Source organism: Cydia fagiglandana, chromosome 6 (genome assembly GCF_963556715.1).
Source record: "Cydia fagiglandana chromosome 6, ilCydFagi1.1, whole genome shotgun sequence".
In the NCBI taxonomy this organism is placed as follows: Eukaryota; Metazoa; Arthropoda; class Insecta; order Lepidoptera; family Tortricidae; genus Cydia; species Cydia fagiglandana.
In genome coordinates, this window is record NC_085937.1 from 16,789,731 (window position 1) to 16,814,615 (window position 24,885).

Sequence of the window (24,885 nt, forward strand, 5' to 3'; positions counted from 1 at the left end):
ATGAGATATCTTGCAACAGCCACACATCACATACATATTTGCGGAATTCCTTCTTGCATCTGCGGACTGCGGACCACTTTTTATCATCCGACACTCGACTATTTATGAGGGCTACATTGTAGACGTGTTTAGTATCTTGCTAAGCACATACTCGAAATTACCTTATAAATACGTCGCTGTGCCTAATAAAGTAAAACATTCTCTCAAGCACATGCATAATTAATCTGGAATTCGAGATGTTTAACTAAGAACCAATGTACAACCTACCGAGTCGCGTGTTATATATTTTTATTATTAAATTGTCCCTTACACATATTTTTCAAACCATACAAGTGTGTAAGTAAAATGCTTTTCTTTCTTGAACACATACTGATGGTGATGCCTTCTATCCATCAACGTCATATTACACTTTTCCGTAACCTAAGGAAATAAACTCTTGCAATATATGCATATGCGTTCCAAAATAGCGACATTTAAACCTGCTGTGGCTCATACAATATATTATGCATAACCATGAGTTACGGAATATTCATAGACTAGTAGCTGTGCCTTACGGCTGAGTGTGCATTGTTTAGATCCTCGTCCTGCTGCGTGCATTCGGAAACAATAGCACTTAAGTGGAACCAAAGCACTGGCCTGAACCATTTCGCAAACTGCCACTAAATGCCCCGTGGCAGACTAGCGAATAATATATAAAACGCAACCAAGTTTCCCATAAAATTACACACAACATGGTCGACTGCCGGGTCCCGCGACACAGGGACTAGTTTATCGGTCAAAAACAAAGATAACGATAACTTATCGGTTTTATTGCAACCAATCGTCATAAACCCGGTTTGGTTTCAGCCGGTTAACGTTTTTAACTATTTCAGAAACTATTAGCGCTACGAGCCCATCGTTTTTTGTTGGAATATTGTTTGTGAGCGGGTCGGGCGCACAGCTGCAGAACATCCGGTCTATTAACTACTTAACGTGCTTGCGCTTTACATATTTCGTGCTCTTCGTTCTAAATTTCAAGCGCCTGTCACTTCCCAGACACAATATAGGTACCCTTAATCTTGGTTTGCCTTTCTCAAGCTTAGCTCCAAGGTTGTGTTCATATTAAGTCGGTTACACAATTTATTTTTGTTTAGGTACTTATTGTTTTGTTCAGTTCCGCTCGGGGAGTTCTCAAAGTTTTGAAACTCGAAGAAATAACAAACGGATGTTATTGTTCATAGAAATTGTTTTAGTTGCTGATCAACTTATTGCGCACCTTTATGAGCGGGGGCAGCGACACTACATTGTAACTGAAAAAAAAAAACGCAGCAAATCAAATATGAGACCGAGCACGTAGCCCTCGCAACGAAAACCGTAGGGTTGTCAGACGCGAGCTGCGGATTAATTTATAAGATGTTTGGATTCACGCGAGCTTGTCACGCTAAACGAACAGACGGGAAGCCCTGTGAACACGAGTGACAGGAGAGTTACTTGGAGCAAATTTGCGAAACGTAATATATGTAGGTATATATCGTGTTTGTAACTCGATTCAACGTCGAGATATTTGGTTTTATTTCATGAAGGTTAGATACTATTTCATGTATAAATTCGCTGAATGCTTACTGCTATAATTTGGATAAAATATATTTGTTTTATGAGACTTTATACCTATATGAATAGTTTCATTCGTCTAAATAGGTAGAGTTAGACCAATATTAGTCTGAAACTTTTTGATAGCATACGCAGTGCAACTATTTTTTATACATCATAATGTCATAGAAGTTTGACAATTAAAATAACTCTTGCATTGCTTGTGCTATCAAAATCGTTGCAGACATATTGGTCTAACTCTATTATCGCGGGCTTACTGATGTGGAGTCCTGATTCCACTTTGCTGTCATTGTTATTATCACATTTAAGTTATTGATATTTATGCTTAACCTAAAACTTGTTCGCTTGTTCTACAGCTGGTTTAGTTAGTAGCACGATAAAAACGGTTGTCAATAAAAAGGCCCGTCCTCTACACAGATTGTTTATTATAAATAAAAATATTAGTCAAGTATTTTTCGGGCTTTAATGAAACAGACGAAACATTACACTCGCATGCATGCAACCCTGCGTGGCTCAGGGGCGGAATCTCAGCCCCTCTGTAAATAATTACCGCGTCGCCGCGGCGGGGGCTGCGCCCCGCGGCCGGCGCTCGCCGTCCCGCCGGGATGCTCCAAACTTATCTCTAATGTTTGCTTTTATCTCGCATCTAGGTGCTTGTAATAATTTACGTGTGTGAAAGATGACATGGAATCCTACACTTTGGGACTACAAAAAAGAGTCGTTTAAGATATGTGCTTTTAAAAAATAAAAAAGAGAAAACGGGGTATTGGATTTCGATCCAATCACCCGTTCGTCATGAGTGTGTAAGGATTTGGGATTATAAATAATTAAAACCAAAATATTACTCTGCTAATCCGCGAAAATATAACGTGCTAGTCAATCGATGCTAACCTGTTATACTTACTTGCGTATTTAGCACTGATTTGTGTTGGGTTAGCACTTATTAACTAGAACGTTATATTTTCGCGGATTATAAAATAAATAAAAATAAAAAATAAAAATAAAAAATAAAAAAGCCTTTTATTTCGAGTCCAATTCGTTACATTACATTATTACAACAAAAATATGTTAGTATCTATTTGTAAGTATTTATTTAAAATAGAATGTCAATTTTAATTATTTATTGTTATTGTTAAGTCAATTTTTCACATATTATAAATATACAAATTATTGATTATTTGTGGTGGACAAGAACCCCTCATCGGGTGAAGGCCTCCTCCAAGGACTTCCATCTATCCCTGTTTGTAGCTATATATTTCCAGTTTGTACCGGCTGTTTTATTTATGTCATCAGTCCAACGGCTGTTTGGTTTCCCGGAGCGTCGTTTGCCTGCAGGTCCTTTCCAGGTGGTAGCTTTCAAAGTCCAGCGCGAGTCTGACAGCCTGGCGACATGTCCAGCCCATCTCCATTTTTGTGTTTTGGCGTGCTCGAGAGCGTCTATTAGTTTTGTTACAGCTCTTATATTTATATGTGGTATTTTTTGAACTCTTTTTATGTTTAGCAAGCTTCTCTCCATTGCTCGCTGGCATTTAGTTATTTTAGATTTAATTTTTGCAGTAAACAGCCAGGTTTGACTTGCATAAGTCAGTGAAGGTAAAATACATATATCCATGACTTTTTTCTTGATTTTCATATTCATATTACTTTTCAGGATTTCCTTTAGGCTCCAGTATTTGTTCCAAGCTATTTTTACTCGTCGGTATTTTCGCGGATTAGCAAAGTAATATTTTGGTTTTAATTAATATGGATTTCCGCAAAGTAACGCCTGGTTATTCATTATGAATAATTTTTAAGATTTGATAACTACCTACATTGGAGCGTTGAAAACGAAATAAATCTTTTGACAGGATTTTAGCTGGAAGCTGTTTTATTGTTGGTGACGATAAGCATTCACCATCAGTGTCGGTTCCAGTTTAATAATCGATATGCATTTTGGCATTACCAAATTAGCAATCGGCCGTGCTACGCAATAATGCATCAACTCTGGAAGCATGAGCGAAATCTACCGAATAATGAATGAGAACAATCGTAGTCAACATATCTCATAATCGCATCGGTTTTTTATGTATTCACTTCAGCACCATTATTAGTCGCGATCAAAACGCTTTCACGGGATCACACTGGCCTTTTATTACCGCTTCCTCGGATAATGGTGGTTGATGAAATGTCATTACAGCCGGTTGAATGGCTCGGTTAGTGCTAGACGCGGTTCACCGAAGTACTGCGAAGTACCAATACCCTTATTTTTCAACTGTACAATGTTCAGTAGAGATACATTAAGCAAGCGACCGCACCGCACTACGTGACCAAGCCCGCATTACGATTTTTTTCCTTTTTTTATTATTTCGCCATTTTTTCTCTTATGTTGATGAACTAAGTCCGCTTCATTGTTCTTTTATCTCCAGTTTCTTAGTAATCAGCTCTTTCATCGTCTTACCAGCTGGATTTTGTGAGCTGTAATTTTGTTAATTGCTTGTCGGAGTGTGATTAAATTTATCCACAAAAATATTTTCGAATTCTTAGCACAATTTTTGGGGCATCTTCCTAGGCTTCCAGGAAACTCTATTGCGGACAATTTTGATGAACGCCATTATATGAACTAATCATACCTATTACTCCGTCTCGATCTCGTAACATTACGCGGCTTAGTTAGTTATGCCATCGGCAAAGCGTGAACCGAAGTTCAGCCGTCGTCACAATAACAAGTAACAAGTAATGAAGTGACAAGCTGATTCAACGAGTCGAGGTCAGCGCGAACTTGGACGTATTACGTAAACTTCCATAGTCCATACAGCCGGGTTAACTTCGTACAGAAAACTTGTTTTCGCCTCCTGTAGGCAAACTATTGGTATTTAAGTGGCTTTGAACTTTGAGTTTCAGAACGAATAAGTTATTTGGGTTTGAATAATAATGCTACATGTACAAATATCTGTAAGTTAGGTTACTATAAATTCTGGTAGAGTTGATAGTTTTCTAGATAACAGTTGATTGCTAATATTGCTTTAAGTGTAGAAATCCAAATATATTTTAATGTAGGTATCTTATTTTGTTCAAAGCTATTTCCCCAACTTTTCCTGTTGTTCGTAAAACAAACACAAAGTCGTAATACCTATGTAGTTTTCGGTGTACGTGCATTGTATCAATTTTCCGTAATTTATTTAACCTTACCCCGCCGTAATATTTCAGTAGCTCACAGCTTATATAATTTACTCGTTTCTCGCCATTTGTAAGCTGCAATTTCTTCTGACATCGTTATATTATCTTTAAGAAGAATCGCCATTCGTTACTCGCTTTACTTATCCTAAGTACGTCCGCAGCTGTTGTAGTTATGAATAAGTGAGCGTCAATTATATTCGGTTCTGCGCTAGTTTCCACCCAGCGCTAATGCGTTGGCTCTGCGCTTTTATGGCCGTTATTGAGAGGACTCTCGCGCTGGTAATGTGCGGTTCCTTCCAGAGTGCTTTCCACCGACGTTTGATCCTGCAAGTGCTTATTGCCTCTGCCTTTAACTCGATAACTTATTCGCCGACTCGAGCCGCTACTACTCAATGCGATCACCTCGGAGTTACTTGAAAGTTACACTGCAATTTATTTATTTATTTTAAACTTTATTGCACATACAAAAAGTACAACAGGCGGACTTAATGCCGGTATAGGCATTCTCTACCAGTCAACCATAGGGCGAAACAGAAAAGCAATTTGAGTCACTTGTTCTTTATTCGTAACGATATCTACATCAATTTCCTGCCTTGTCACGTCGCGACCTATACTGGCAATTGTGTGGTCATTTTCCCTTGTAGGAGTAAATATATATAACAAGATATCAATTTTCCACAAATCGATTTTGGTACCTCATCGCTCAGATCTACCGATGGATATAACATCACATAATCGTAATACACTTGATTCGTCTCGCAATTTGTAAGAAAACGATGTGATTTCTCGGCAGCAAGTGTCCTAATATAGCTATTTCAAATTCTATTCAGGAAAATATAGCGATCTTGATGTGGAATATAAAACTAGTTGAGCAATAATGCAAGCTAGAACTGTGCCTCTGTTGCCAGTCGCTCGCCGCCGCGATTCATTATTTAAAGCCGTAATGAATGAACCACCGGCGGATTCGTATCCGAGATGCTTTCATGCACACTTTAATTACTGTATCACTGCCACTTACTTAATTGATAGATTTAAATTCAACATGTATCGAATGGTTCCGGTACTTGACTCGGACGATCCTCTGGCTTTTTTTTGTGTTGATTTTGGCAATGTGACAGTTGGAATTGTTTTGCGGTCGCGCCTCGCAGCACCGAATAGCCCCGGTGTAATTTTGATAATGGGCACGGGGGGCGTACAGATAAGCGAGATAACACTGTCGAGACGGCGCGGTCCCGGCATTCGCGCCCTACGGTCCTGCAAAGGGTGGAGGGAGGACAAATTCCCGTTGCCCAGGCGCGGCCCACCCTACCGCGCGTGGGTGTTTAAATTGCGCTTTATGTTTGTCACGGATCGTAACGTTCAATACTTGATTTAGTACGGTATTGTCTTCCAGTACCGTTAACGGTGAGGCGTGCTTAAATCTTTATTTACCTTTATTATTGTGCCTAGGCTATATCGGGAAGCGGTGACCGTGACTCGTGCGAGTCAGTAAAAATAGCTCTCGTCTTTCTTGGCCTTCTTTGTTGCTTTTGTTCATCTGATAATGTCACAATCTTGATGAAGTTTTGAGATGTTTTTACAAATAAAAGCAGAAACAGCTTATAAGCATCTAGCTGTAAATATAAATAGTATATCAATATTTGTAAAATAAAATCTATCTAGCCAAGTTTTAACCTTAACCTCTACTCCGACAACTACCGACTTAAAGCACACCTCCATGCCTAATACATGCATGTCGGTTTCGGTAATACCACCATTGGTTTGATCTTCATCTATGTTATTTTTAGTTACAACGAACTTTATACATAGTACTGCTGCAAACAATTACAATTCAAATATTGCACACAAACGTTTATCTTCAACCCATCGTGATACATGAAACCTTAACCAGCGCACACAGATATGTGATCACGGAACTGCTACAGAGCGACCTGCACAAGATCATCGTGTCGCCGCAACACCTCTCCGCCGACCACATCAAAGTCTTCCTCTACCAAATACTCAGAGGTGGGTCCTATTTGCATTTCGACTTGCGAACATTATGGTGATTGCATCGCTAACAACGTTCTAGCCCTTTGGCTCTCAAATAATTGGGAAACCGAAAGTTAGCTTTGCAATTGTCATGTTTGCGTAATGTTAATTTTTAAAGATAAGATAAAGATAAAAAATAGTTTATTCAAGTAGGCATATTACAATGCGCTTATGAACGTCAAATAAACCTTTACCGGCTCCAACCGTACACCTCTGCCCCGAGAAGATTTAAATCCCCCCTCAATTGGAGGAGGGTATCCCAATATGGGACCGGCAACAAACTCGGCGGGACACATCTTTTCAAAACATTATTACATCTTATAATTAACATGCATTACGAGTAATTAAGAAAAATACAATTTAAATTACTATAGAATTCATGCAATTATACTCAGTGAGTACATAACTTTATACAAATACGTAGCTCTTTCAGAAAACATATCAAATTCTTACAAAAGGAAAATAAATAAAATCAATAAAAGAAATGAAAATACATATTATATTATATTTATTTGAAATGAGTCGCTTAACTTCAAACTCGGGTAAATCCATGTGTCAGATTATGGGATTTTGGTATTATGAAAAGGTAATAAGGTAGATATTTGCTGAGAGGGTCGAATAGATTTAAGTTAAGCGACACAAATATAATAACTTATTTCTTAAGGATATCAATATACGCAATCTCAAATGAAATGTTCTAATTCTTTATAATCTAGAATTCATATTAAATTAAAATTGACAGTAATCTATCATACCTACATAGATTGCAGGTATAGTACTGAATAGTTTACAAATATGTTGCATGGATTTATTATTTCATATAAAATAAAAAGATTTGTTCATCAAACATTAAACTGAGTTCCTTGCATCTAATCAAAGACTGGATCTCTTTGATTAGATGCAAGGAACCGTGTAACTTTTTCCATAGAAACTGGCAGGTTTGTGATATCTTTTAAATTACGACAAATCCTTTTGCTTTTCTAAATAACTCATTTCAACGATCAAAGTATAAAAACTTAGCTGATCCCTGTTTAGACGACAGCTTTGTAAAGCGTAGGTATACTTACTAGTATAGTCACTACTATAGACAGGCAAATAAATCATCATCATTCTCTTGCCCTTGTCCCATTCACTTGGGGTCGGCGCAGCACGTCTTTCTCTTCCACACCTCTCTGTCGCCCGTCATTTCATCATTCACTTGCATTCGTTTCATATCATCTCTCACACAGTCCATCCACCTTTTCCTCGGTTTTCCTTTCCTCGTACTTCCCTCCACATTCATTCGTAATACCTTTCTCGTAAACACAGGCAAATAAATCAAAATGTTGAAAATAAACATAAGACTGTACGAATGGTATCGTAATTGTCTATACAAAAACTCCCGATTCACACTAATGTCATCATTAAATGGATGACTTGGATTCCATTCAATACACATGTGCGCGATATGATTAATTGAAACACGCGTAGGTACCTAAAGAGAAATTCAGTGAAAACAGCAAAACTACATTATCTGACTCCCAAAAGATTAATGAATGAAATGAAATGAAATGAAATGAAATGAAATGAAATGAAATGAAATGAAATGAAATGAAATGAAATGAAATGAAATGAAATGAAATGAAATTGTTTAATTCCAGAAAAAACTTCCATAGAATTACAATAAAATTAAATTAAAATTAAACTATTCGACTGTACAATAAAATTAAAATATACACGTCTATAAATAATACCTAAATACAAATTAAAACTTAATATTAACTAGCCCAAGGGGCGTATCGCCCCGACCCTATGGTGACCGGTTTGTGGTAGGTCCTCCAGCGCTCATGAAGCGGGCTACCGTCCCACTCCCTCACTGCGGCCAGCAGCGTATTGGCGGATGCATTTATCGCCTTTCTGGCGGCGGCGCTCTTCGCTCTCAGCAGCGCGCCCCAGCCCGGCGCGCGCCCCTTCGCGAACATGGCGCTCGCGCTGCACCAGCGTGGCAGCCGGAACAACGCCCGCCATGCGTTATTATACTGTACGCGCATGTCTCCCACTGCTGCACAGGTGTAATCTGACCACAACTCCACTGTGTAGACACAAGTACAAAAACTTAGGAACAGCTGCCGTTTCACGTCGTCGCTGCATTTGGCGAATCTTCTGGCTAGCATGTTCGCTCGTACTGCAATAGCTCGTCTTTGCCTTTCAATGTCCCTGTGGTCTTTCAAACTAGACAGCAGGATGTGGCCTAGGTATTTAACCTCGTAGACTCTCCGCAGTTGAACTCCATCAAGTAACAGTGGCGGTACGCTCAACGGCATATTTGCCGCTTCCATGACCATAAACTCTGACTTGTCCGGATTATACTTCATGTTGTGCTGGCTGGCGTATTTTCCGCATTCCGCAAGTAAGTCTCGCATAGCGGCTACTGATGGAGCAAGCAGGACCATATCATCGGCATACGCTAGGTGGTTGGCCATTATGCCGTTGATGGAGCAGCCGACCCCGGTTTTAGTCAGGGCCTGTGAGAGCCCATCCATGAAGACACTGAAGAGTGCTGGTGACATGCTGCCCCCCTGCCTCACCCCGCAGTTTAGCCCAGTGGCGGCGGACAGAGTTGACTTCCATCGTACCATGTTCTTTTGTTGGGAGTACCACTTTTCCAGTATCTTAATAACTGGTGGGGGCGTATTTCGCTCTTCTAATTTCTTCCAGAGGAGTTGGTGGTCAACTCTGTCAAATGCCTTACTCAGGTCAAGGAAGCAGGCGTAGACAGGGGTTTTCCTAGATTTGTAGTAGCCTACTATCTGCTTAAATGCGTAGATGGCCGAGGTTGTTGATACGCTACTCTTAAATCCAAACTGGTTATCGGCAGTGTCCAGATATGGGGCAGCGAGCTGGTGCAGCACTCTCTCCAACAGTCTCGCTATTATGTTTGCCAAAGCGATAGGGCGGTAATTATTAGCACTCGATACATTTTTTCTTCTGTCCTTACAAATAGGTACTATAACAGTATCTGTCAGGTCTTGTGGTAAATAACCAGTCCCAATTATTGCTGTAAATAGTGTGGCCAGCATATGCAACATAGCATGGCCACCGTATCGGATGTGATCCACTGTAAGACCGTCCAGGCCGGGAGACTTACCGCGCGTCATTTGTTTGAGCGCTTTGGCGATATCAGTTGCCGTAATCGTAATTAACATAGGAAGGCCGCCCTCAAGAGTTTCTTGACCCTGGTGGGCTCCCGCGGGTGCCGGTTGCGTGAATAGTTTGCTGAAAGCTTCCGCTATTTTGCTGTCATCCGTTTGCCCATCCACATGCGAGGGATAGCTAGAGGTGGTTTTTAAAATTTTATTTACTTGTTGCCAAAACTTTCCGAAGTTGTTATGCTTCATGTCACTTGCTATGTTGTCCATTTTTATCTGTTCGTAATTATTTTGACAACTGCGCAGCGCAGATTTAAATTGTGATCGACATTGCTTACGTCGCTCGGCCGCTTCCCCAGTAACAGGACAGCCGGCTTCGTGCCACAGACGTAATGCGCTCCTAGACGCCGCATATTTTTCCGCAACGAATTTGTTCCAACCGGGAACTGGTGTTTTCTTCTTACGGGTGTTCTTACTTTTATGCAAATCCACTCGAGTTCCGTTCTGCATTGTTGAAACTAGCCTTTTATAGCAGTATTCGATGTTAGCAGGTATTTCCATGTCAATATTCTGAGACATTAAGTGAGAAATACAGTTGTTAACTGTACGCATATATTCCTCAATTTGAGATTTCGTACACGATTTCCAGTTCCAATGGAGTGGCCTAGTGTTGGTAACGTTGGTGCATGAAGTTAATGAAACCAACCTCAGCTCGACGAACATAGGTCGGTGGTCTGTCCAGTCGACCGCTATGTCTATGGACAATGCAGTTATCGCATTGTACGCGCTCTCAGTCGCCAGGCAGTGGTCAAGCCAGCTCGTCGTGTTATGCGCGTCACTGACGTATGAGTACGTGTCTCGCGGTAATAGTAGTTTATCGGCGTATTTTAGGTTATATTCGGTACAAAACATTTCCAATTCGTGTCCGAAACGATGCGACGGATCCGCGTTAAAGTCTCCTATCACTAGGCAATCGGGTGTACCGCTATCTTCGATTATGGAGTGTATTTGGCCTAGTAATTCACAGTATTCCGGAAAATTGTCCACGCTCGCTGTAGGCATATAAACAGTGATAAGTAGTAACGTAGTTGAATCAGAAGTGCTTATTTCCACCGCGCAGAGCCTTGGCGAGTTGCAGTCTATGGATACCACTTTGAGTTTTTTGTTGTATAGTATCCCAACCCCGCCGTAAGGTCTGCCGCGTAGTATACCAGCTGAGCTATCAATCGCCGATGTACCCACACTATTGTAGTCATTGTGAATAGTATTTAGATAGTGAATATCTGTACTTAGTAACCAAGTTTCTTGTAAAAGTACGACATCATTACCAGTGCATAGGTCATGAATGAATTTTGTAGATCGCCGGACAGACCTACAATTAACCGAGGCTACTTTTAGTTTACTCACGACTGCTTCTTATCGATACTCTTTCGAGAGTTATTGTTATGGTAGTATCTACCAATGATTACACCCGCAGGCCAGATATCAGGTTTAAGTATACTGTCTAGCTGGTCCCACGGGACTATTACCTTGAACTCTTGGTAGGTAACTTTATAATTAGGAGGTAATTTCTCTACTCTTAACGCCTTCACGTCGAGTTGTTTTAAGTAATCCGCTAGCTCCTTAGTGGTTATTGAGTCGTCTAGGTTTGCGACATAAATATTAGCTGTCCGTGTAGCGGCTCTTATGAGATTGCTAACGATATTAGTCGCGGATCCAACGATGTTTTTGTTGCGCGATCGTGTTTTTCGATTAATTACCATTTTGAAACCCTCAGCAATATTGTCAGCGCAATCATTAGCATTTTCTGGCGATATCTTGGAGGGACTGGTAGTCGTTGTTTTCACTGCAGGTTCCCCGCTACCTTTCAACGACTTTTTGTGCCGCTGTATAGTTTTATTTCCAGCGTTAACCCGCGATTTTTTAGGAGAATCTGTGCTCCGCGGTTCATTTTGTGAGAGACACGGCGTTAAACCCGTTATCGGCTCAGAATCGTTATTTAACCGTTTGGCGTTCATGTGGACTAATGCCGGGGCCTGTGTTTGTGACATCACTGTATTCCTACGATCCTGCTCAGGTGGAGACACCGGGGCGTCATTTTTCTGATCAAGGTAGCTGAAATCCTGGATTCCAATTGGCCCGCTGTTTTCTAACATAGGTTTGTGTAGATTCGCATTCCGTAGAACGGCCGGTACGGTGGGTGCATGAACACTGCTCTTAAGTTCGTCCACCTGTCTTTGGGTTGTTTCTAGTTGATCAAGTGTAGCGTAGTTGTGTTGGATGCTCGCAATATCAGCTTTCAGGGATACAATATCCTTTAGCAACCGAGTTACATCAACATGGTCGAATTTTACTGGCGGAAGTTTAGAAAGCTCTCGCGCCACGAAGATTGGAACATCATCTGGATCCACCGATTTTAGAAATTTCACAATGTCTTCGAGATCTCGCTGGGCTTTTCCTTCGTTTCTTCTAACGGTTAGCCGTTGAACGTTGGGGACTGCCTCATAAAGAAGAGTTTTGGCAGCGCGTATGTCCGTCACACTGAACCCGCGACTACATATTAGCACTATACTCTCATCGTCCATTATGTTTTGCTTATTTTGAACGAAGGCTAGTAGTTCGTTAATTATAACGTTGCACGATTTACACTTAGTCATCTTAAAAACCGGATAACGGCCGTACGCGTCCGCCTCTCTTGGGGTAGGAGGGTAGACTGATTAAGTTAAAAGGTTCATTCACTAATGCAAAACTATAGTCAGGCTTCTTGAACGGTTAAAACGTACAGCAAACTTTTCTCATTAGACTCGGCGCAATCCCCTTGCGTAAGCTCCGTACTTATATTGCCACGTACTGAGTTAATGACTCGATTTAAAATAAAAACATGCCAATCCCGCTGAGGTTTTACGTTTATTAAAATAAAAAGCCGGTATTGGGGAGGAGGGCCCTGTACCGTAAAACTTGGGCCGTTCGCCCAGCGGCTCTGTAAACAACGGCGAAGGTTGATTGCGGACTGCCCGGCGCTCACTCCGGTGCGGTGTCCGCCGATAAATTCAGGTTTAGGCCTGTTATTCTCTCTTCCTGACCGCCGGCGAGCGTTCATATCAACCCAGCCAGTATAGCTATGATCTACGATTATGTATAGTTTATTCGTTTCCCTCACGTGGAATATGGGTTGGCTTGAGATGAATGCTCGCCGGCGATTACAGATGACGGGAGTACCGCCCTCGGCTCCCGACCCGGCGCCGCGGTGGCGACGTGACGCGCCCGATGCGACCACCTCCGCCACTCCAGAGCTGTAAATCAATTATAACTCGCCATTGCTCATAATTTCTGACTACAACCCGCAATGCCAGAAGACGTAACTTAGTACATTACGTTACCACGCTGTTATTATATAACCCACACGACTTTACATTAACTAATTCCACCCTAACATTAAGCGCATTCAAACTGAAGGATGATTATCCCCTAAGCAAAATCCATTTGCAGAATGAAAAGAATCTGCCGGCTGTCCGCTCCCTCTATTATAAATTTGCGCAATTATTCGTGCAGTCCAAAGATATTTCCTGTGACTGAAGCGCTAAGGGAATGTAGATATATGCGATCGTTAAGCCTCCACTGCTGCCTGTCGCGTTTAATTAAAAACTTTATAGTTGCAGCGCCTTGATGGCCCAGCTCTAACTTGTCACGTAGACAGCGAGTCTTCCACAGAATTTTTCATTTCAGGGCCCGATGGCATAACACAGGGCGATAGTTCTGTCCAAATTCCTTAAATGAAACGTGAAATGAATGCCTTTGTTCCATTTCGGCGCAAAGAAATGTTACTTTGTTTAACTTTTACACAGAGTGATTGCTACACAAGTAAAACTCTACAAACGAAATGCAAATCTCTTCTATTTTTTATTTCGAAAGAATAATTACTCCCATGTTTTTAAGCCATGTAGATACGGAATTTAAATGTTAGAGCGATCCACCGGACTGCGCACATCGGTGACATAACAGATCTTCATTCCAGTATTGCGTAAGGGATTATTTCGCTACAAAAACGTGACACCTGCCGTCCGTCCGTCCGTCCGCTTCAAATTAATAATGTATGCTGTGCAGCCGAGCGTGACGCGAACCGAGTCACCGCACATTTGACATGCGAATGCATATTCTCAAACAAAAAGGACCCCGAGTGACAAATACTTTATTCAAATTTCATAACGCGACTCGAGCGCCCGTGTTCAATTCTGATTAATCCTGATGAACGCGGTATTGGTTCATTAAAAATTAAATCAATTATTCTTAGAGCGCGAGGAAGCGTACAGATTACATCGCAAGCTCGCGAGCACGGCGTCGCCGTAACGAGAGGAATTATGGAAATGCAGCCGTGGTCTCGCGGTGCCTCGACAATTTATGTGCGAGCTTTTTTCGTTCAGGAAATCGCCTCCGACTGAGCGTGCCCGTAATGTAAGCTACCAGGGATTTACTCTGATTAATGTCAATCCCTTATGTTACCTTCGCGCCGGTGCCTTTAAAACTTGTATCGACATTCGACTAACTGGTATGTTAATGAGTAGACGATGATTTCTTTCGGTAAAGTGCTAGGACACGTGCACGTCGATAAATGGGATCGTTAAAAAAATAAATGACGTAATTGACACAGCAGACGGATGAGAAGGGCAAGGGTGTAGACGTCAGGCGACGGAAAAACCGCTAAGTGGAAAGTGGCGTCCTGCCGCCGATGCGGCGTCTATCCCTCCCACTAATGGAATTTGCTTCGAGACATGTCGCCTCCCCGCAGAAAAGGCTGCGTGCGTCTACAAACATGTCCAATATACCACTTTTCACGTTAAAATAGGGGCTATTCGTATCTTCTAGCTAAAGGCTCACATTTAACACCTATAAATATCCCTTGACGTAGGATCTTCGAATCCATTGCCGAAATCCTTCACTCTAAAAAATGAAGACCAACTAAGAGCAGTTTCTTCTTAGTTGACGTTAAGTTAATTACAACAATTACGATCTTATATAAATCAATGAAAGCTGATTACTTAAAACAATAAGTGTATCTGTGATTGAACTAATAAAGTAGGTATTGATTAATCCTAACAATTGTATACCTTGCATCTATTATTAACTTGTTGACATAATTATGTAACGTAGGTTGATTCAATAAATATCAAGCTTAGTTGATCTTACTAGGGTCAATTAGTTACCATAATTCTTTTTCATGTATATATTGAACAAGATCTTAGTTGGCTCAGTTACATAGCAATAGTAAGATCAATCAGAATTACCTTATTTGAAATGTCGAAGTCCTTGTTAGGCTCGTATGGAATCAAGATGCTTGATTACGACTATCAAAATATTGATAGGGCCAACCAAATTTTTTTTAGAGTGTTCCATGCCGGGCTTAGACTATAATTCTGTAATTCGTCTCGGACGGCCACGGTGATGTCGTTAAACCTTCTCATCGAGCGATGTCACTGGCTTAATCCCTTCCCGGTAATTCCATAGGCTATTCATAAATTACGTCATCTATTTTTGACCCCCCCCCCCCCCCTCTAAAATCATCCACGTACCTGTTTCAATATGAGATATAAAATATAAGTACATATATGCAAATAATTGGTGTTCCCGGTAACTTTGTTGTTATCGTTATGCTGTTCACGTATTGAATGAACTTTAAATTTAACTTGGAATATCTGGAAAAATTCGACGAACGACATTGTTTATAGGAACCTACAAAAGCGACGATTTTAAACATGTGGAAGGATACTTCCAGTCATAGTAATATATTTTACTGATTGATGCAAAAATGTAGAACACTTTAACACTTGAAGGAATCGCACCTGGCTCTGTGTTCCAATCGTTTACCGAGCGCAGGCGTTTGAATGATGATCCGATAAACCTGTGACCTTGGAACAGACGTAGCGAATAATGGTTCTGGATGCTTAGACAACATGCCAAACGTTAACGCTCCGTAGCGTAGCGTAGTCATCTCTCTCTATCACGCTTGCATATTACTGCGATAGTGACAGTTGCGTTTCGTTCGCTGCGGAGCGTGAACGATTGGCATTATGTTAGCTACGCACCCTGGAGTGTTTTTACAATCGTTACCTAGTGGAGGCGAGCTAAATCAGCATAAGTGAGCTTTTGGTTACACTGCTTTAGGTATTTAACTGATCGCATAGTCACAGCTACACAGGTTCACCTTGACCTTCGACTCGCGTGCTGCCGATAACCAACGGGAATATACGGATTGGTAAAGTGACGGATAGGTCATGCGTGTGCGCCGGGTTGCTCGGTGGCAGATGGAGCAGCTTTCACAATTAACGACCTAGCGCCCGACCACAGGGCCTACCGCGAACCACGTTCGACGTGTTGCCTCCCTGTTACACTTATGTATGAATTAGGAAGTGCGACAGAGGCAACACGTCGAACGTGGTTCGCGGCAGGCCCTCAGACCACGCTAATGACTAACGCCCTATTTGCTGGAAGCTATCCAAGAAATTAACAAGTACAGGAGCCCTTGGGATCGCTTCGTGAGGTTCTTATTTACATAATGATAGATTACGTCGGAAATGTAATCAAAGTGATTGAAGCACTTAGCCGAATAATTTTGTTGTTTTTCCTCAAAATTAAGTGTCTGAACTGAAACGGAAATACAAAGAGTTTTTGTTTTTTGCCGCGTTGCGGGTTGAAGAATGTCAATATTTGGTTTCAATGTCAATGTGTTCTACAACGTAATAAAAACACTACCAAAGTGTGTTGCAAACTTGATTTTATGCGATATAGATATATATTGAAGCTGAAACCAATACAGCCAGCATGCAGTTCCTACACAAGCTGCGGCCTCGTATTGTTCTAGTCTGGTCTTTCACTCCTATTAGGAAACCTGTAAGTATCTAGTTCCACGATCCTCTTGGGCGTCGTTGCACGCGCTGCGCGTGAGCAAACATCACGGTGTGAAACGATTAACTGTTGCTAGTGTTGTTCTCCATTGTACCGGGAATGTGACCCGTGTGTTTCCAACACCAGGGTGTATTCTCATTGATTCTGCGGGCCAGATGTGATGCAACCTCGGCAATCGTAATTACCTAATAGCGCACCTACACTGGTTCTACTCTGGTTTAGACTTGCCCGTGCTATTAGGTGAACCATTGGAATGACGCACCTGAAAGTAACGTCCCATTTTGTAAATACATCAAAATAAATAAGGTGTAGGTATCTATAATTAAAATTTTCAAACCAGATACTCCAGGCTAAGACACCAAAGATGCATTCCGCTGTATCATAACACCTGGTTCAACAAACGATGTTTGAAGTTTCAACCGAAACGTGCCATTGTGTGCACTGACGTTATGTTTAAGTAAAATTCGATAAGGATTTCGGTTACTGAGAAAAGCATTTATAATTATAAGTGACAATTCGATGGATTGTAAAAAGAAAAACCCCATGAATTAATGCCCGTGCGTGACTGTATTAGAAGTTCTCTTAAGGCATATTTATAGATCTGTCTCGTATAATTAAATCCTGTGTTTTCTTGATCAGACGCTTTATGTTTCTTGTTTTGTATATTATGGTGTTGATGTGAGTATTCTAAGTTCGCTGGCCCCTAATTTTTAGGTAATCAAACAAAAAAAATTGGTATCCAAATTCGATACAGCTTACAATAAAGAAGCTCATCTTGTAATCATGTGACTCTGTACTTTAGATAAGACAAAAAGCTCTTTCAAATATGATTCTGAAGCTGGTAATATTGCATAATTTTAAATCAAATATCATTTTCATTGCTCTTTGAATATAAGTTAGTGACATCGAAAACCATAAATCCAACAAGCAGGTAAATAGCGAACGCTAGACTGTCAACTGTTTCTCGAGTGCAATTAACGTGTGCCGGTGCATTGTCCTCGTTGGGCAGGAGCAAGGACTAGCGTCGCGCTCGGGCGCGCGCGCAGGCCGACGACCCGCGGTGTAATGGACCTGCCGCCCGGGCGCATCCTGTGCCCAAACTAGCGTCACACATTGAGAACAACCGTAAAACTATACTCAGTCTGAAATAAATATCGTTGTTGCATATGACACGAGGATAGCCCTGGAGCGCTCCAGGCCACGTAGCGTAGCCAAGATGCCGATCGCTTACACTCCGTAGCGATCGAAACGCAACTGTCACTGTCGCACTAATATGGAAGAGTGATAAAGAGATATAATGCTTTTCGCTGTCGAAGCGATAGCGATTGTAAACTTGGCTAGGCGGGCAGTTGTCTCACAAAAGAGGATGCCGAAGAGCGTGCGAAGTAAAGAAGAACAGTTCGAAAGTGGACCCTGGGTACTAGACCTAATAGTTGAGGCCTGAGGCCGTAACCCGGATGACCTCTATGTTAAGAGAAATAGGCATACTACGAACCACACTAAACAAATATAACTTTTCTTTCGCAGATTTAGTTTGTCCAGCGCAATATGCTCATCCCTCTCGGTACTTTCGCCCCAATATTTATTTTCTGGTGTCTGGTGAATTTCTGAAAGTAATCGCAGAATTTACTGGCGATACTACTCGTAAGTCCAAACAATGAAAACCGTCCGAAGACAAATCGAAAACTATTAATCTAGATCATAACTTCGGTGTATCCGTTGCAAGCGAAAATGAACATTAATTACGGATGTTGAGAGACTCAACTCGAGAGCCCAAATTGCTTTGCTCGACGCTCGGTCATGGTAATGGCAACCCATGAATTTAAGTTTGGGGTGTGGAAGACCCAGCTGAAATAATGCTTATAGCCACAACCGTGTGAGAGTGATCATTTTATGGTTACAGAAAGTACATTGAAGAACAGTCCACTTTCTTACATTAAATTGCTTTATAACAATCACAAAGGTTTATCAACCTTTTAATTTACCATTCGCTATGAATGTAAAATGGTTTTAGCAAAATGCTCGTTAAAAATAAAGCTAAGTAATTAGAACTACCTCGCGTCGTATGAGACAGTTTCCTTTTACAGTTATTGGACAAGAAGTACGTAGCTAACGCTGACACATATGCTTTTAATTATAATAATTACAACAACGTGGTCGTTGTTGTCATGCACGGCTTTCTAAAATCCAGCTTAGTTCATTTACCACATTTGACAGTCGTTTCTATTTGAAAGTCGAGTAAGCTGGCGAAAACTGCGGCCCACTGGGAAATTAAACTGTACGCGACGAGTTGGCGTTAATTTGTTATGGCGCATCACCGGGCCGAGACCGGTGCCGTAGTTTACTTTGTGTTACAGTTCTTGTATTTACGAAGGCACTGATTCCATTCTGATCATAATGCCGTATGGCGAATGTGATGGTCCCGATCCTGCTAAGAACGGAAACTAGAGTCGGATCTTTGATCTTGATCTGTCATTTATCATCGTCATCCGGATGCGTTGATGTTTATGGAATATTGCTGATAATGTACAGTCAACGAGTTAATGGACAATCAGTATGAAAACCACCCATAAATAAAATTGCTGTTTTGATGAATATATGTATTTATAATTGGAAATCTTAAGCTGTCGTGTCGGTAACACAACAAAAGCACACAGATTAACCTCAAATCGTTCCAAGGCCTGTTCTGATTTTCGTTATTCCGGCGTCACAGATTTAATCTTCCAGCAACATTTCTATGGAACGTGTAGTGCTGCCACGTCGACTAGAATGCAAAAACATTCACGTACCTTCTTTTCAGTTTGCCTCAGTCCCCTGGCGTACCCCGGTTCTCCGGCTCCATTATTCAGGCTTCGTTAAAGCAAAGGGCTGGGGCGAGAGACACGTCATGTCTAATGAGCTATACTTGCTTGCCTACGCATTTATTAAGTCTCTTACAAAAGCGATCTACATTTGGAGCGCAACGCGACTCGTTAACGTTATTTATTGTTCTTGTTCGAAGAATGGCCAGGCCTCGTTAGCTAGTTAACCTGGATTGTGATACCCTACGCTTCTAATGACCTAATCCACCAGCGTATCTTCCTAAGGCATTGGTAAACAGTTTTGATTTACGACCGGAACATATCATCAACACATCAAACGAAATATGGTATCTCTCATATCAAAAGACTTAACGGGATGTGTGAGGCGTTGGTAGCTATATTAAAACTTGATATTGCGGTACCTAATGAGTCAATAAAGCGTGTTAGGTAAATCCACATGGCTTTATCGCGATGAAAAAGGAAAATCGCTTTATTATAACAAATACGTTTTCCTTCCGCGTCTTGGCGACGTCTAGCTGTCTAGTATCGACCAAACAGAAGTAGTTATCGCCGGATTAGCGGCAAGCCGCCCGACAAAATAGAATTCTCCTCATATCTAGCTGCGCGCTGCCCAAAAGTGGTTAGCAGAAGATTTGCTTACAATCACCTTGGCTGCTGATAGCGCTTGTACAATGTAGGTACATTAAATTGATTGGTCCATTAGCGACGTATCAATTTTCAATGATGCCCGCAATTTAGTGCGGCGCGTATTATCATAACATACGTAAGACACGCACATTCCACTCGTATCTCAAATATAACGCAGCTTTTAGTTTTATCGCTTTACTATATTGTTGCTAATTAGAATTAGGGTGGTCTAAGACTGCGCGGTCGATAAGAATGCGCATACGTCATAACTTAGATTCAAAGTGAAGTTCGTGGCTAACTTCAGTGTTGTTTTAAACTGTAATGGCACCTGTTATTGCCCCAGGAATTAATTTAGTTTACTGTGAAAATACGACACTCTAGCTGAGTTTGAAATTTTTATCACATGTTGATCTTATTTTTCTTCAATTTAAATGTATTGTCACTAATTGTCTTAAGTAAATTAAAAGATGAGATCTTGAATATGCATCGCGTATGCGATTGCGCGTTTGAATGGGAGTCGCTAGTTCACGTCATTTTACATCGGTGGCGTTACCAGTATGCTTTAGTGAAAATGAAGGAATGTGTAAGAATGCGCATGGTCCTACCGTGTAAAAATGCGCGCGCAGTCTTGCACATCCATTTCCACATGAATATGAAAAAGGGCTCAGAAATAACCCAGGAAGAACTATAACTGTATACCAAATGTGTAAAACCTTCACAACAGCTTGTCTCAAAGCTGCAAACCCCGCAGGTGATGCTGAAAGTTTTAAAACTACAGGAATATCGCCTTATAATCCTGAGGTATTCACTGAATCCGATTTCTTGGCTAATTCTGTAATCTATATTATAGAACGATATAATGAGGCTAATTTTGCTGAAAGCAAAGATACACATCAAGCGCAATCTACAAGCCAAGATATGTTGCTGTAAATCATGTTGACCCTCTTAGGCAGGCCCATGATGTGGCGAGATCTATAAAGATCCTATTACTGAAGACAGGATCGCGTGCATCGCTTGTAATGAATGGTGGCATAAACAATGCACAACGTACACGGGTGCTGCCGCTTTTGCTTGTGACTTATGTAAATAATTATAGCCTTTTTGGGTATCGCGCATTCTTACCCTACCCGCGCAGTCTTACACATCTTGCTGCGCATTCTTACAACACAGGTAGTGTAAGAATGCGCATTTCTCATTTTTCAATTATGCTCTAATATATCAAGATTGGTTGATCTCATCTACAAATAGTGTTTAAAATTATGTTGTCTTGTTATTCGGGAAGAAAATAACAAAAGTTGATTTCATTTATACCGTTTGTTTTTATTTTATCACGTCTCAAACCTTAAGTGCGCAGTCTTAGACCACCCTACCCTACGTGTAGTTAATGAATTTGTGATGCATCGACTCATATCGGGCATTCTATAGCTTTAAAAGTTTAGATCAATAAAATTTAATTACGGATTCTAAAGATTGACATTTTTATCGAGTCTACTCTAATACATTATTGTGCGGTGGTAAAGTTACTTTTACGGTAGTAATAGTGATTAAGTGTGGCTTTCAAGCGTCGTCGGCATTGCGTCAGTATAGTTATTACACCCCGGACTCGGTGTTATTACTGCAACATTATAGCCCCATCTTATAGCATACGTCTCCTCTTATCCTACTGGCCATGGTCATATCTGTGTTTTTATAAATCCGACGGGATTCTATGGTCAGCTCCGACAGTTCGTAATATTTACATTATTTAGAATTAATGTAGCATTAATATCCTTATGAAATGATTCAGAAGGACCTGGAATATTTTACTATATTCTAATTATTCTAATATTGAATTATGATAGAATCACTTACAATCTGCGTAAACCTGAAAATAAAAACCGGAAATGTTAATAAATCCGTAATGTCATATCCATATCACAAAACCAAGTAAAACAATCTGCAAAGTGACCAAGAAAACCTCTAGTGGCCTACTTGGCCACAATCAATTTTTTATTATTAATCTTTACAGAACAATATAAGGTTATATTCCTCTCTAACTTGTATTATTTACTAATCAAAATATTCGTTTGGACGAAAATCAACTGTAAATTCTGTTACCAGGTCTAAAGTATCTACACTCGGCTCGGATCCTGCACCGCGACATCAAGCCCGGCAACCTCCTGGTGAACAGCAACTGCGTGCTGAAGATATGCGACTTCGGCCTCGCCAGGGTCGAGGAGCCGGACGCCAGCAAGAACATGACGCAGGAGGTGGTCACGCAGTACTACAGGTCAGTGACCATACTGTAAAATGAATCTATACACGAAATCAATATCACTCTTATAGATTTTTAACCTATTCTATTGTCAGGATTTGCGATATTTCAAGCTATTCCTTGCCTAAATTATTACAACAGTACAGTAAGCAGTATTATTACTCGTAAGTAAAGGAGGTATTCCACCTGTCCAATTTCTTTGTCCAATGTCAGTGCATCTCACTTTCTCATAGCAAACACATTGGACATTGGTGAGACGCAATACACATTGGTCAAAGAAATTGGATAGGTGGAATACCACCCTTAGGCTTTTATGTCGCTACATGGGTATAGCTGACTGTAAGTACACATTGTATTTCCCACTTCAAATCTTAATCAAATCTCAGAATATGTCTACTCTATACCTATTTCGAGTACCTTAAACTGTCCTTTGAAACTTAATTGCGACGAGGTTGACATAAATCTCAGTTTTAGGCTTCATAAAAACTGTGACACTAATAAACGGTAAACGCTAAATAGGTAGTCTCCTCCTTGCAGTAATATTGTTCACCACTACTGTAGTTCGATAAAACTTTTCCACTTGCATAACCAAAAGGTTATTTGTTTAGGTGCCTAACTTGAATTTGATATTGGACTTAAAAAGTAATATAAACTTGTCCTAAAAAGGTTTTCCTGCAAACAATTCCTGATCGATACGATGTAAGGAAACTTGAGTCAGTGCGAGGCGCTGCTTCTGTGTAACGTAAATATTCGTCAGTTTTAAATAATGTTACTCTAAAGAATAAATCAGCCAAACGAAACCATTTTTTTTAAATCTTGTTATCGAAGCATCGATACAACGATACTAGCATCTCGCTTGACCAATATCATAGAGCACCTCTATGAGAAAACGATCTGAGACAAAGTCATATATTCAAATCATGTTTGGATTCTTGTAATATATGTAATAAAGTTTGTATGCCGCTCGTGCGCATAATAACTACTAGATGCTGTCATTTCTACAAGTGTATTCTTTTAGGATAGTGTAATGCAAAGCTCCCAGCCACTTGTTTTACAAAGGAATGTGTGTGTGAATAAATTATAAACTAAAGCTACCACTAAGAACAAAGCTACACGCTAGTAATAATAACACGTGCAATACTACTACAAGTGTCAGAGATAGTAATTATTATTAGCCACACGTGGAATAATCCGCATCACTACTCGTACATCTTATAAAACAAAGTCCCCCGCCTCATCTGTCTGTTTGTGTGTATGTGTGTTCGCGATAAACTTAAAAACTACTGAACGGATTTTCATGCGGTTTTCACCTATCAAGAGGGATTCTTGAGGAAAGTTTAGGTGTATAATTTGTTAAAGTTTACCCGTGCGAAGCCGGGGCGGATCGCTAGTAAGATATATATCAAAAACCCGCGCGTACCCTTGCACAAGGTCACAACATTAGTTTCCGTGCGTGAGGATATTGACTTGTTTTCGACGCCCCCGTTCGGAGCCAACGTGACGAATCCCGCCAAGCGTGAACCGCGCTCAGTGTATGACCTTTGCTTCGTTGGCCGCGTTTCTGAAAGTAGGCCGCGGTGCGTCCGTCGCGGCCTGTGAATACAAAGCTGAATAAAAAAGTGTTTAAAAACCCATTTCAATGCTGCATTTTGCTGGCTTTGAAAGCCCTTTCAATTGGTGTTAACCGAGTCATGTAAAAATCATAAAACTAGAAAAACTGCAGTGCCGCCGCTAACAAAACATGCATGTTCGAGTATCCTTCATAGAAAGTAACTTTGGGCATAAAGGGATATATTTATTTCCGAGTCTCTCCAAGATTCTGCTCCTCAATATTCGCACAAAACATTTGTAAAGTTCCAATTTACTAGCAATGTTCTTTGCCCAACCCTTTTTCTAGTTTATATAGGGGCCTACCTCGTACATTTACGTAAGGAGAGTATTGTTTCGCCCTACCTCCATTAGGTACGTGGCTCTAAAAGGTTATGGACCCGTTTCGTTTTGGCATCTGTCTCAGATTCAACAATAGTCTATCCTTAAGACTCAAAAATATGACATACCTTATAAGAATATAATTCCTAAGCACTTCGCATTACGGCAAATTCTGGATTCGCTCTCTGCTCCTAAGCTCCCAGCAATGGAGTGAGAAATGTGAAATTAATGAAGATTTCCGCGATCGAGTTTTTCACTAGATGACAGCATCGTGGCGAGAAGTCTAGCTGTAATAATCCACCAATCATGTTTAACCATGTTTTATTTTATTGGTGGATTTTGACAGCAGCTGTCAAAAAGACCTCTTGTCACGGTGTTGCACTCTAGTGAAAATCTCGATCGCGGAAACCCTCATTAGTGTCATTCCAGCAAAATGTCTGCTATACGA

General features: G+C 40.8%; 1 protein-coding gene across 2 annotated transcripts in view; it reads left to right on the top strand.

Moving 5' to 3' along the window:
• LOC134665420 (serine/threonine-protein kinase NLK) overlaps positions 1-24,885 on the top strand; it is a 195,407-nt gene that overhangs the window by 163,754 nt on the left and 6,768 nt on the right. For both annotated transcript variants that reach the window (XR_010098371.1, XM_063522383.1), the window contains exons 4-5: positions 6,647-6,753; positions 22,355-22,523. Coding sequence is in view for 1 of the 2 variants with exons in the window: in XM_063522383.1 (XP_063378453.1) it covers positions 6,647-6,753; positions 22,355-22,523 (276 nt within the window). In the remaining variant the exon portion in view is untranslated. The remainder of the gene's footprint in view (positions 1-6,646; positions 6,754-22,354; positions 22,524-24,885) is intronic.